Here is a 12,335-nt window from a genome sequence, read left to right as displayed (position 1 = left end):
GTAGTAGCATACACTTGTCCAGTATATTTGGGTAGCATGCTTCATGGTGTCATTTTTTAATGGGGAAAAAAAATGTGAGTAGTTAAAAATAAATTTTATTTGATTTTTAGATGTGATAAATGTTGGAATGATACTAAATACTTATTGCCTACTTGTGAAGGTATCCATTGGTAGGGTATGTATGGGAACCATTTATATGATTTATCATAAATAAAACAGATGAGGTGTTAGTTTTAGATTTAATATGTCTGATTCAAATGTTAGAAATCTATAGATATTTTTCCAATACAACTTTCCTATTTATTAAAAAATACTTTGCTTTGGAGTGATGTTCTTTGCACTTGAATATTGATCCTATTTCTGGTTCAGTTTTGATAGGAATTATCATCAAGTAGACTTTATATCACTTAGTGCTTTTTTTTATCAAGTTTTAAAGAATATTAGTCATTTTACTTTGTGATTCTTAGTTAGCAATTCATAAGCAAATAATTAGACATTTTCAGAAGATGCAAAAAGTAACCTAATAATAATCTTAACTCATCTTTTTGACATAGTAAGGACAAACGAGCAGTCCAAAGAAATAAAACTATTTAGTATGTGACAAAGAACTAAAAAAAAGTGTTCTTGGGTTTCTTAGTATTTTTTCACAGCTTGCAGTTCTTTAAACGTTCTTACTGAGTTTTAAATACCCATTTCTTATATATATATTTTGCCTTATCAAATCTTGTTCTGTTTCTTCTCCATCAGTAATTAGTAAATTAGAAAGTGTCCTTACTCCTGGGATTTAAGCCCTATTCTTTTAGGAATAGTGCACATACTGATCAGTGTAAAAATTAGAATTTCTCAGAAATGTCAGCCTCATTTTAGGAGTTATGCTTTTACTTATAATTACTATGTTAGTGAACATCCTGCAGCCTGTCATTCAATTATTCATTAAATTACATGTGAAATGAACCTTACTTATAGTAATTGAAAGGGAATAAGAGAATATGTTAAAGGAATGACATTTTCTTCTATTACTGAACTTACAAAATATTGTCATTTGAAGGTTCTCTAGGGACTTTTTAAAAATAAGTAAATAAGAAATTTTGTAAATAAATTAATGCTACTGAAACGTTTAAAATATATTTAGCTCAAGCTTTATCTTCAATCTTACACTTCTAATTGGCATTGTCTGTGGAAATGTGTTCGGTTAGTTGAGACACCACCATGTTTCTGATGTACTTATAAAAAATTCATGCGGTTTTATTTCTCAGGTTTGTAAATAGATATGTAGAAAAAGGTGGGAACTACACTTAACATTAACCAGAGTTGTTAATCAATTCTATCTATACAATGGGATGTTCTTTTTTTCTAGATTAAGCTTACTGAAAATATTTTTCATTGAATTAATTTTAGTAAAGTAAATAGGACCTATTGGGGGAATTAACCTCTTATGAGTTCTTAGAATTCCCTAAGCCATTATATAGAACTCTGAGAAAGACAAACAGTTGAGATATATAACCACAGTTTTTTGTTTGGGATTTGCACTGATTGAATCAGAAGGAAGATGGTCATAAATATGTCTCATATATTTAAAGGCTGTCAGAAAAAAGGGAGATTCTAGATTTTCCCTTTATTTCAGGAAATAGCATTAGTAACTGGGAGGGGAAAAGTGGTAAAGGAATGTATTAGTGGGGGAAGGAAGGAAAGGAAGGTCATGAGTGGGAAGAGGAGGCAGGCTGTCTTGGAAACAGATGTTAGCTCAAATGAACTGATCTTTCTATCTGGCACAGAAACATCCAACAAAGGCATAAGCTTATTCATGAGGTCGTGAGCCTTTCCATCTCTGCAGTTACTTTCTTTTTAAAATATAGGTTGAAGAAGGATCTAAAAATATACGGCTAGGTTCACTAATTGGTTTGCTAGTTGAAGAAGGAGAAGATTGGAAACATGTTGAAATTCCCAAAGATGTGGGTCCTCCAGCAGCCGCTTCACAGCCCGCAGCGCCTCGCCCCTCCCCAGGGCCACCGACTCCTGTGCTTCTCAAAAAGGAACAGCCACCAGGGACATTGCAGTGAGTATGTTTATTTGAATGAACCACGTGAAAAGTAGAAGCTTTCTCCTTGTGAATGTTTACTCTTTTTAAAATAATATTTTGAAATAGTAACTAATTAAATCTGTGTGAAAATGTGTTGATAGTAATAGAAACAAGATTAGAGCAGATTAACTTATTTGTAACTGTCTATTTTAGCTTTATGTTTTTATTTTTTTTAATTATCAGAAAAACTCGACTTTAGGGTATATTTGAATCAAATATGCGTATTCATTGATCCCACTAATCTTCATGTTTTCTCCTTAGGCTCCGTTTAAGTCCAGCTGCCCGTAATATTCTGGCAAAACACAAACTGGATGCTAGCCAGGGCACAGCCACTGGCCCTCGGGGGATCTTCACCAAAGAGTATGTGTGTGCTTTTCGTAATAACCAATTTCATTACTTATCACGGTCATTATTTTCTCAAAGTATTTAAAGAAGAGCTTATTCAAGCTATGATTTAAAAGAAAGTACACTGTTCCTTTGTGTTTTTAATTGCTTTTGTCTGAATAAAATTGTATGCTATGCAAGGGTTTTCTGAATAATTGCAGCATTACCGAAAAACAGTTCTAATTTGGTAACTAAGTGAGATCCTTGGAAATGGTGATAAATGCAGAAAATTAGAGTTCAGGAGAGTGAAACTGTTGTTTCACGTTTGTATGAAATAAACATGCAATCACATTTAAATTTCTAAAACATGGAAATATACTGTTAAAAACAATTTTATTCTTATCTGTTTGGATATTATTCACTTTTGTATGTATCAAAGTAATTTCCAGATACAGTTGGGTCTCTTTTTAGATTTTCTTTTCTATTTTGTCTATGTTTTTTTGTAATACTACACTCTTAATTCTTCCAAATGAATTTTAAACAATTCTTCTAGCCCCCTGGCAGGGTTTGGCAGGGGAACCTTGGTGTTTGTATTGGGATTGTGTCACATTTTAAATTAACTTAGAAAGAACTGGCATCTTTATGATGTTGAGTCTTCCAAGAACACTGATATGTCTTTCCATTTGTTTAAATTTTGTCTTTCCCTCATCTATTGAAATTTATTCTAGTGGGAAGACAAAGATTAGTCAAATAGGCATATAAACCTAATATAAGGCTGCTGTAGTTATATGTGCCACATTTCTATTGGCGGTAACAGTAAAATTTTTAAATTGAGTTAATGTTTTAAAGCAATATGCTTATTTAAAGAATCAAAGGCTTGACATATTTAGTAATTTCACTATATCCTTTTAAAAAACAAAGTTACCTTTATTTTACACAGTAATACAATGGCAAGTTTATTACTAGTCTATTTTTTATCCTAAATGATGTCGGTTAGGTTTATTACATTAGGTTGTGCTGATAGCCTATTGAGCAAAATTAACAGTGGTGTGATTTTCTGCCATAAACAAGGTAATTAACACTAAACAGTGATTTAGTAAATATCCTAATGAAAATCATAGGCACAATAAACTTCATAATTTCTGAGTGTGAAAATTATTTCACAAGTATAAAGAATGAGGGTGTAGTTTAATTTATGAATTGCTCATATTCCAAATGATAGCCCTTCTCCCCCCGGGAGAGAAAAGACTAATTTCCTTTTTTAAAATAACTATCTATAGCCAGTATGTTAATAAATTTCTAATTCTTTGGTTTTTGAAACTGTACAATTATTGTACTGATTGGACAAATAATATGAATCAGCAGACAAGATTCATTTGTCTAGATCAAATAATTCCTTTTGCATTATGTATTTCTGACATGTATATATTTCTGTATCTTCCCTCCACATCTCCCTTCCATTTTTCTAAAGGTTTTATTATAGTTCTTATTGCTCATCATGGTTATCTAATCCCCTCTCATCTCCAGGGATGCTGTCAAGCTTGTCCAGTTGAAGCAGACGGGCAAGATCATGGAATCCAGACCGACCCCAGCCCCTCCTGTAACTCCCACTGCACCTTTGCCCGCACAGGCCCCAGCCCCGCCATCTTATCCCCGGCCCATGGTCCCACCAGTTTCAACTCCTGGACAGCCTAACATAGCGGTAATGTCATCTAAGGAGATTTTTATTTTTCAGATTTAAGTGGGAGAGAAAATAAGCACCATTACTGTATGTTTCACAAGTACTTTTTGCAATCTATTTTAGTAGCAGCTAAAAGCGATAAAGACAAAACTCTTCAAGTGCTTTGTTTTGCAGAGTTCCTATCACAAACCAAATTTATTTGTACAGTTCTGACTTCCAAAAGGAACACCACAATTATGATTCCATTCAAATTTACTACAAGTTCCACAACTTCAGTACCATGTACACGCTCTGTAATCCCGAAACTTTGCATGTCTTGTTTAGCTAATAATTAGTGGCTGACACTTGCTCCCTTTTGTGGACATGGTTTAATTTTTGACTGAGGAAGTTGATAGGCTCACTATGACAAACACACAGACTAATCACGTTTCTTTTGAGGTATATGCAGTGTAACAGTCTTTGTTTTCAATTTGCTCCATTTTGCCTCTCTCTTCCTTTCCTAGGTTTCATGTCATTTCCTCCCATCAGAAAAAATGCAGAATAATCAGGCTTATTTAAAATTGAATGGGCACTTAAAATATTAACAGGCGGACAAAGAGACAAACCTTTGCTATGTTTTCTAATGGGGAGATAGATTTTAATATAATATTTTAGAAGAATTGAAAATAGTACAAGATTCATAGGAAACAGGTTTTTTTACTGTATATTAATGACATGACTACATATACAAAAATTTTATGTGTAATCAAATCTTAATTTCTTTAAAACCTAAGTTATTCAGATCAGAAAGATAAACCTCACTTTCAAATTCTTACAGTCTATAGAGAGCATTTACAGTAGGTCCTCAGGTTATGTCAGAGATCCGTTCCTACGGCGCAACATAACACAATTTTCGCCATAAGTCGGAACCCACCTACATAAGCACCTACGTCACTCACATGGAAAACATACACAGCAGTAATGAAGTGAAACAGTAAAAAAAATTTTAAAGAAAGATAACAATTCTGGACCTTTACTTGTGGTAAATAAATAGTAAAAAACATAAAGCACATATGTACATACGTCGAAATGACGGAACTTTTTATATAAATAAATGGGAGATGGCGACGTAACCAAGAAACGGCGTACGTCAAGTCCGACGTAACCCGAGAACTGTCTATTCTGTTTGATCAAGTACTTTGTTAACCTAAAATGTTTAATTCTGTAAGAGAGCATTTATCAAAAAGGAAATCAGCTCTACTTTCTGCTTCTGTATTATCCTGAAGTGATTGTAACCCAATACCAGGATGATATAAAGGACAAGGAAGGAATTAGATGTAATTTAAGTCCCATGCTTTTGTTAGAAGTTCAAGGAACAGAATGGAAAGGCTACAATAAAGTTACAGGAAGATTTTATTGCTTATTCATACTCCGTATTTTGAATTTCTAGGATATAAGATATTCATGTGATTTAAAAAAATAACAAATTGAAATACAAATAATTTGATAGATTATCCAGTATATTGGCTTATCTTTTTCTACTTTATGCCATTTTTTAAATATGTTTTTATTGATTTCAGAAAGGAAGGGAGAGGGAGAGAGAGATAGAAACATCAATGATGAGAGAGTATCATTGATTGGCTGCCTCCTGCACTTCCCCTTCTGGAGATCAAGTCTGTAACCCAGGCATGTGCCCTTGGCTGGAATTGACTCTGGGACCTTTTAGTCTGCAGGCTTATGTGCTATCTACTGAGCCAAACCAGCTAGGGCTACTTTATGCCATTTTTATAAATAAAAATTGCTTTTAGTTTTGTTGATTTATTGGCTGCTTTGTGTATTATTAACATATTAAGCACCAAGCCTGTTTTGTTTTCCTTTCCATTTTGCCCACGATATCCGATTTCACCGATATGCCAGCGGCACCAGTGACTGACTGGTCTGGATGGAAAGTATAGTGTCAGTCATTGGTGACTGACATAGTGCTTAATGTGTTAAGAAACTGGAAGCCCAGGGCACAAATTCATGCACGGGTATGTAGCTAGGCCTGGCCGGCAATCAGGGCTGATCAGGGCCTTCTGGCTGCCAGCTGGGGCTTCCCTTTCGTGGCTGCCAGCTGCTGGTTGGGGTCTTTCTTCATTCCACCCGTCCCCCTGGTGGTCAGCACATGTCATAGCGAACAATCAAACTCCCAAAAGGACACTTTGCATATTATCCTCTTATACATATAGATGTTTTATAACAAAAATTGCTTATAGGTGGTACCTCTGGGGTGTGTGTGTATACATGTGCATGCACACACACATCCATGAGGAATTTTTCATGATTTGTTAGATATTTTAAAATCACCTCAAACATAGTAACATAAGTCTCATTCATAACTGAAACTTGAATTTTTCCACTTTCTTCTACACTCATATACTACGAAGTTTTTTTCTACAGTTTTACACTCCTCAGATTTCTTACATTTTTCTTATACTAAGACTTTTTTTTTTTAATCTTAGAGAAAGCAAGAGAGAGAGAAAGACTTCAATGTGAGAGAAACATTGATGGATTGCCTCCTGTACACGCTTTGACCAGGCATTAAGCCTGCCACCTTTTGGTATACAGGAAGACATTCTAACCAACTGAGCCACACTGGCTAGGGCACTAAGAATTTTTAATAGTACTTTTTCTGTATTAATCTTTAATTATTACTATAAGTAACTGAGACCTGATTTCTGTTATGAAATTTATTTTTCCCCTTTCATTTTACATGGTTTAAAAGACAAATTTCTATTCTTGTGCAGGGCACATTCACTGAAATCCCAGCTAGCAATATTCGAAGAGTTATTGCCAAAAGGCTAACTGAATCTAAAAGTACTGTACCTCATGCATATGCTACTGCTGATTGTGACGTTGGAGCTGTTTTAAAAGTTAGACAAAAACTGGTCAAAGGTTAGTAAAGTTGAATTTACTTAATGCAATACGCATGTTAACTATCATAAAATCCTTTATAAAATCCACATTGTGTAGCTTTTTATTTCAATTTCATCATCTTGGAATATATTAGTGCTACACTGTTGGTTTATTTCTTATAAAAAATAAATTGATTCCATAGTATTGCGTAAATCATACTTTTTGATATGATCCTCAAGTAAAGCTATCCTTAGCATTTTAGAAAATATAAAATTTAAAACTGGTTTTAGATTATAAATATGTCTTATGTATCAGTTTTCTTGATACAAGTTTTAATTTTTTAATTACTTCTTCAAAGTGCATTTTAGGTTATTAAATTTGTAATGTTTCTCCCAAAAATCAATTAAAGCTCAGGTTGCTGAGACGTAAGAATTTTTAGCATAAACTAATGTATCATTTATTTCCAATTTGTATGGCTCTTATTTCTTTTTTTAAAAAAATATATTTTATTGATTTTTTTACAGAGAGGAAGGGAGAGGGATAGAGAGTTAGAAACATCGATCAGCTGCCTCCTGCACACTACCTACTGGGGTTGTGCCCGTAACCAAGGTACATGCCCTTGACTGGAATTGAACCTGGGACCCTTGAGTCTGCAGGCTGACACTCTATCCACTGAGCCAAACCAGTTAGGGCGACTCTTATTTCATTTTCTTGCCTTATTGCGCTGTTGAGGACCTCTGTCACATGACGAATATAAGTAGTAAAAGCAGACATTCTCACCTCATTCTTGATCTTGGGAGAAAGTATTGAGTCTTTAATATTAGCTGTAGGTTTTTATAGATTTCCTTTTTCAGACTGAAATTCACATTTGGATGGATGTTGAATTTTGTCAAATGCTTTTTGTGTATCTTTTGAGATAACCTTTCCTTTTCCTGCCTATTAATATGGTGAATTTTATTGATTTCCAATGTTGAATCGACCTTGTTTGTATGAATGATTACTTATAATGAGTGAATAAAACTCATTTAATCATTAATTTTTTCATACTTGCTTGATTCCATTTTCTAAAATTTTGCTAAGAATCTTTACACTTATGTACATGAGGAAATCCTGACCTGTAAGCATTGGAAATCTGTTTTTATTTCTATTCCTAAAGGGATTTTAAAGAAACAGAAAAGTTGTATGTTTCTGAAAATCTGAATTAGAAGAGCTGTGAATTAAATGAGCAGCTGACAGTTACCATGACAGTTTGGCAGTATTTATGTTTATGGTAATTCATCTGCTCTCTTTCTGAAAGCTTCAGCATGCCTTTGGAATGAGGTCTTGTTCACACAAAATTCCATGATACTATAATAACAGGATTTGTGATTCCTGCCACATATCATTGACTAGATCTTGATCTTCTAGAAGCTCTTGCAATAAAGAATCAAGTGTAGTTTACATTTTCCAACACTTCCATACCCACTGGGAAAAGTAAGAGTATAAATCAAATGCTTTAGTTATAGCAGCTCTGTCGGGAGGGAGAGGACCTCAGCTTTATCTTAAAATCATCATGTGGAAAGAAATTAATTCAAATGGACTCACCATAAAACTGGACAGAAAACTTCATTTTACTTATTACACCAGGACGTATACCAACATTGTCTCATCTTTGGCATTTGCTGTATCTTGTTTTGTTAAGTTAAAAAGCAGATCTTATCTAATGCAGTGGTCCAAAATTTTTGTTGTATACCCCATTAGTGAAAAAATTTTGAATATCCCCGAGATATATATTTATTTTATAAAGTGACTATGTGTACCACAGTTCTAATACAGTCAGTATATTTTAAAGCATATTCAGAAAAAGGACATTTGAAAAGGATGAGGAAACAATGAATCATCCTGTTTATATACTAGTACATCTTAGGCCATTTGTCTCTTCAGAGACATAGGAGTTGATTTTCATTCTGCAAGTTCTTGTGTATCATATCTGAGCAATTTAAAAGAATTACAATCAAGGCCCAGAAATAAACTTTTTATGGTTAATACTCGTTGTTCAGGACCTCATATAATACAAGTTTTTCTTATCAGGGAATCTTATTGATAAGCAAACAAATAAAACCTGTCATGTTTTTACCATTGCTTGTCAGTGTAGTAATTTACAAGTTTGAAATCCTAATGGTCAGTGTTAAAGTTTATTACGAATGTTAATTTTAGTTTGCTTGTTTTTCTTTCAGATGACATTAAAGTGTCAGTAAATGATTTTATCATCAAGGCAGCAGCTGTTACCCTTAAAGTAAGTAGCAAATCCCAATAATTTTGACTTCTAAAGTAATCTCACATCTTTGGATTTTTATAGATAAACAAGGAGAAATTTCATGCCATAAACTAAGGATGTTAGGAGATAGAGCAAATTTAGATTATATACAGTAACTAGTAACCCATCGCGCAATATTGCGCACAGTAGGCTGCCCACTGCTTCCACAGGAGCCGACTAGCTCACTCAACTCGTGCATGAATCGCGCACGCCTCCCCCATGTTGCATATCCCCCGGCCCGCCTGAGCCGTCTCTCCCCTTGCCCGACCTACTGACCGACACCCCCTACTTCTTCTAATGCCACTTCTTCAAAAGACTCACCCAGGCTGAAAATCGACTTCTGCGCATGGACCACAAAGTTTCAATCGCACTGTACGTGCACACCTGCACGTGGTATTTTGTGGAAGAGCCACATTCAAGGGGCCAAAGAGCCGCATGTGGCTCGCGAGCTGCGGTTTGCAGACCACTGGCTTAGAGTCACTTAAGTTTGCTTATAATTATGTTAATGTCCACAGTACCTGGGGGTTTTCTGAACTCTGCCTCGCTTTTGCATACTTACAGTCACTCCCTTTTTATTTTATTATGTATTCCTTCACATCCTCAGGTTTATTTTGATAAGAGATATTTTCTTAGAAAACTTGAATCTGTAATTCATTATGATTATCTTGTATTAAGATTATTTAGGTTTATAAATTTTTCTTCAGGTACAACTTATGTCCCATAGGTTTTTGTTTACGATAGCTTCCTAACTAAATTTATTTGCCAAGTGGGGGGTGGTTTTATCTCTTTCATTTTACCATTATCTCTAAAGTATTTTAAATCTTCTAAGAGGTTGGGACTTCCTTATTTATTTTGACTTAGTGGCATTGTTGAATGAGTGGGCGGAGCCTCAAAAGATGGAGAAGCGAAGAGTGAGGAAATGGAAATGAGCTCAGCATGGCAGGGCAGGGCCTGCGGGACTTGGGAAATTCATCTTAAGGGAATGGTCAGAAGTAAGGTTAGGTAGGTAGGAGGAATTGTGTTGTGGATGGCTATGTTTACATTACAGAAGAGAGGTATGGATCTTATTCTGTAGAAAGCAAAGAATTTTTGAGAAGAGATATTTGTTTTTTATGTATATTTTTCAGCATCATTTTCTGCTGTGATACTTGACAACATATCAATCCACATTGTTTCCAAGTATTTAACCATTTCATCTGGTTTTTCAGCCTCAGTGTATTGTATGCATATTAAATATAGACGGGCTCACATGTAGGACATATCATATGTTTATGAAGCTAGAAAATCTCTCTTAAATAAGGAAGTCATTTATGAATGGCCTGCTGGTACCTCCCAGGGCTGTGCTAGAAAATCAGGCTTTCTTCATGCCTCAGGAGTGAGTGGGTAAATGTCACCACTCCTCTTCCCTGTCTACCTTCTCAAGGTCATGTTGGTCAAATGTTGGGGCAGGAAGTACAACAAACATTAAATACTTAATAGCAATCATGTTGTTAACGTAAAAAAAAACGATTGAAACCTGTAAAGAATTTTTGTGAGTTTATTTGAGAAACTGTCGACATATGCCGGGAAGCAGAACCTCAAGGAATTGCGATAATGCTCCAGATATTGGTGGGTTACATCTGTATTTATACTTTGCAATCAAAGGAAAGAAACGTAGGTGGGTTACATGAAATCCACTGGTGATAAACTAGAGAGGCGGGAGAAAGCAAAGGGGGGAGGGAGGGACTCCTGGGATTGGATAAAAAGTAAAATGATGGACACATACTTAGGTGGGTACAAGAATGACTAACATAATGAAGGAATTTGAGGTGTCTGTCCTGGTGCCCAGCACATTAGGTTGTGCCCCAAGGGTTCCGGAAAAAGGGAAGTTACAAGTTACCTAGACATTTCAAAGGGTATGTTATTATAGATGCAAAAAGACAGGCTCAGTTAAGGTAAATGTTGACTTGACCTTGTTAGTGAAAATAGCAGCCAAGGAGGTGACTACCATAACTGCTTTTAGTTAAAGTTTGATTTCAGACCATCCTTTGTAGTTACTTTAGGTCTCTGAGTCTGCAAGGCTGCTATGCAGGCCTCCCCTGAGCCTGTCAGGTTAGCATGTGGCCCCTTTCATCCACAGGGTTTAACAAAGGGAGCCTTTTGTAACCATGATATAAAGGGATCAAAATGTGTACAGCATCAGAATTTCCTTAAGCTTGCTTCAGAAAAGATGGTATGCTTAATTGTTCATCCCCGATATAAAAGGTATTTAACATAGAGATCCAAACCATTTCTTAAACCAAATTTTTATTTCCTTCTGTCTAGCTATATTCACTTTCCAGTGAGCATAATAATTTAGTTATTTTTCTACTCAACTTGGTCTGAAGCTGCTTCTTTAGTAACATGTATTTCTGTTTCTGATTTCTAGCAAATGCCAAGTGTCAATGTAAGCTGGGATGGAGAGGGCCCAAAGCAACTGCCTTTTATTGATATTTCAGTGGCTGTGGCAACAGATAGAGGTTTAATTACACCAATCATAAAAGATGCTGCAGCCAAGGGCATACAGGAAATTGCTGACTCTGTGAAGGTAGGCCTTAAATACTGTGCTTTCAAAATGTTGGAATTTACTTCCTGATAAAGCGTTGACATGATCTGGTCACTCGATGATTGATATGCATATATCTATATGCAATTATTTGTATTTGTATATGCAGTTGTGTTTGTGTGTGTATTTCCAAGTGATTGTCATTTGTGTAAATGGAGTTTAAATTTTTATCCAGATATGATCCATTTATTTATTTTTTTATTATTATTTTTAATCCTCACCTGAAGATATATTTTTATTGATTTCCGGGAGAGATGGAGGGAAGGAGGGTGAGGAGAGAGAGACAGACAGACATCGGTATGAGAGAAACATCGATTGGTTGCCTCCCTTATGTGCCCCAACTGGGGATTGAACCTGCAAGCTAGGTATGTGCCTTGGTAGGGAATTTAACCCACAGCCTTTTGGTGTAAGGGACAACGCTCCAACCAATGGAGCCATCTGGCCAGGGCGCAGATACGACCCATTTTAAGAACATTTAACATTTCCAATTTCTGAA

General features: G+C 35.3%; 1 protein-coding gene across 1 annotated transcript in view; it reads left to right on the top strand.

The window, feature by feature from the left end:
• The window catches only part of PDHX (pyruvate dehydrogenase complex component X), a 39,905-nt gene that overhangs the window by 24,001 nt on the left and 3,569 nt on the right, over window positions 1-12,335 (top strand). Inside the window, exons 4-9 of the mRNA XM_006756107.2 lie at window positions 1,857-2,056; window positions 2,342-2,440; window positions 3,932-4,106; window positions 6,851-6,998; window positions 9,176-9,234; window positions 11,663-11,837. Coding sequence (XP_006756170.1) covers window positions 1,857-2,056; window positions 2,342-2,440; window positions 3,932-4,106; window positions 6,851-6,998; window positions 9,176-9,234; window positions 11,663-11,837 — 856 coding nt within the window. The remainder of the gene's footprint in view (window positions 1-1,856; window positions 2,057-2,341; window positions 2,441-3,931; window positions 4,107-6,850; window positions 6,999-9,175; window positions 9,235-11,662; window positions 11,838-12,335) is intronic.

This window comes from Myotis davidii, unplaced genomic scaffold (genome assembly GCF_000327345.1).
Source record: "Myotis davidii unplaced genomic scaffold, ASM32734v1 scaffold94, whole genome shotgun sequence".
NCBI classification, from domain to species: domain Eukaryota; kingdom Metazoa; phylum Chordata; class Mammalia; order Chiroptera; family Vespertilionidae; genus Myotis; species Myotis davidii.
Note: the sequence above shows the minus strand (reverse complement) of the source record. Positions and strands in the feature narration are given on the sequence as shown.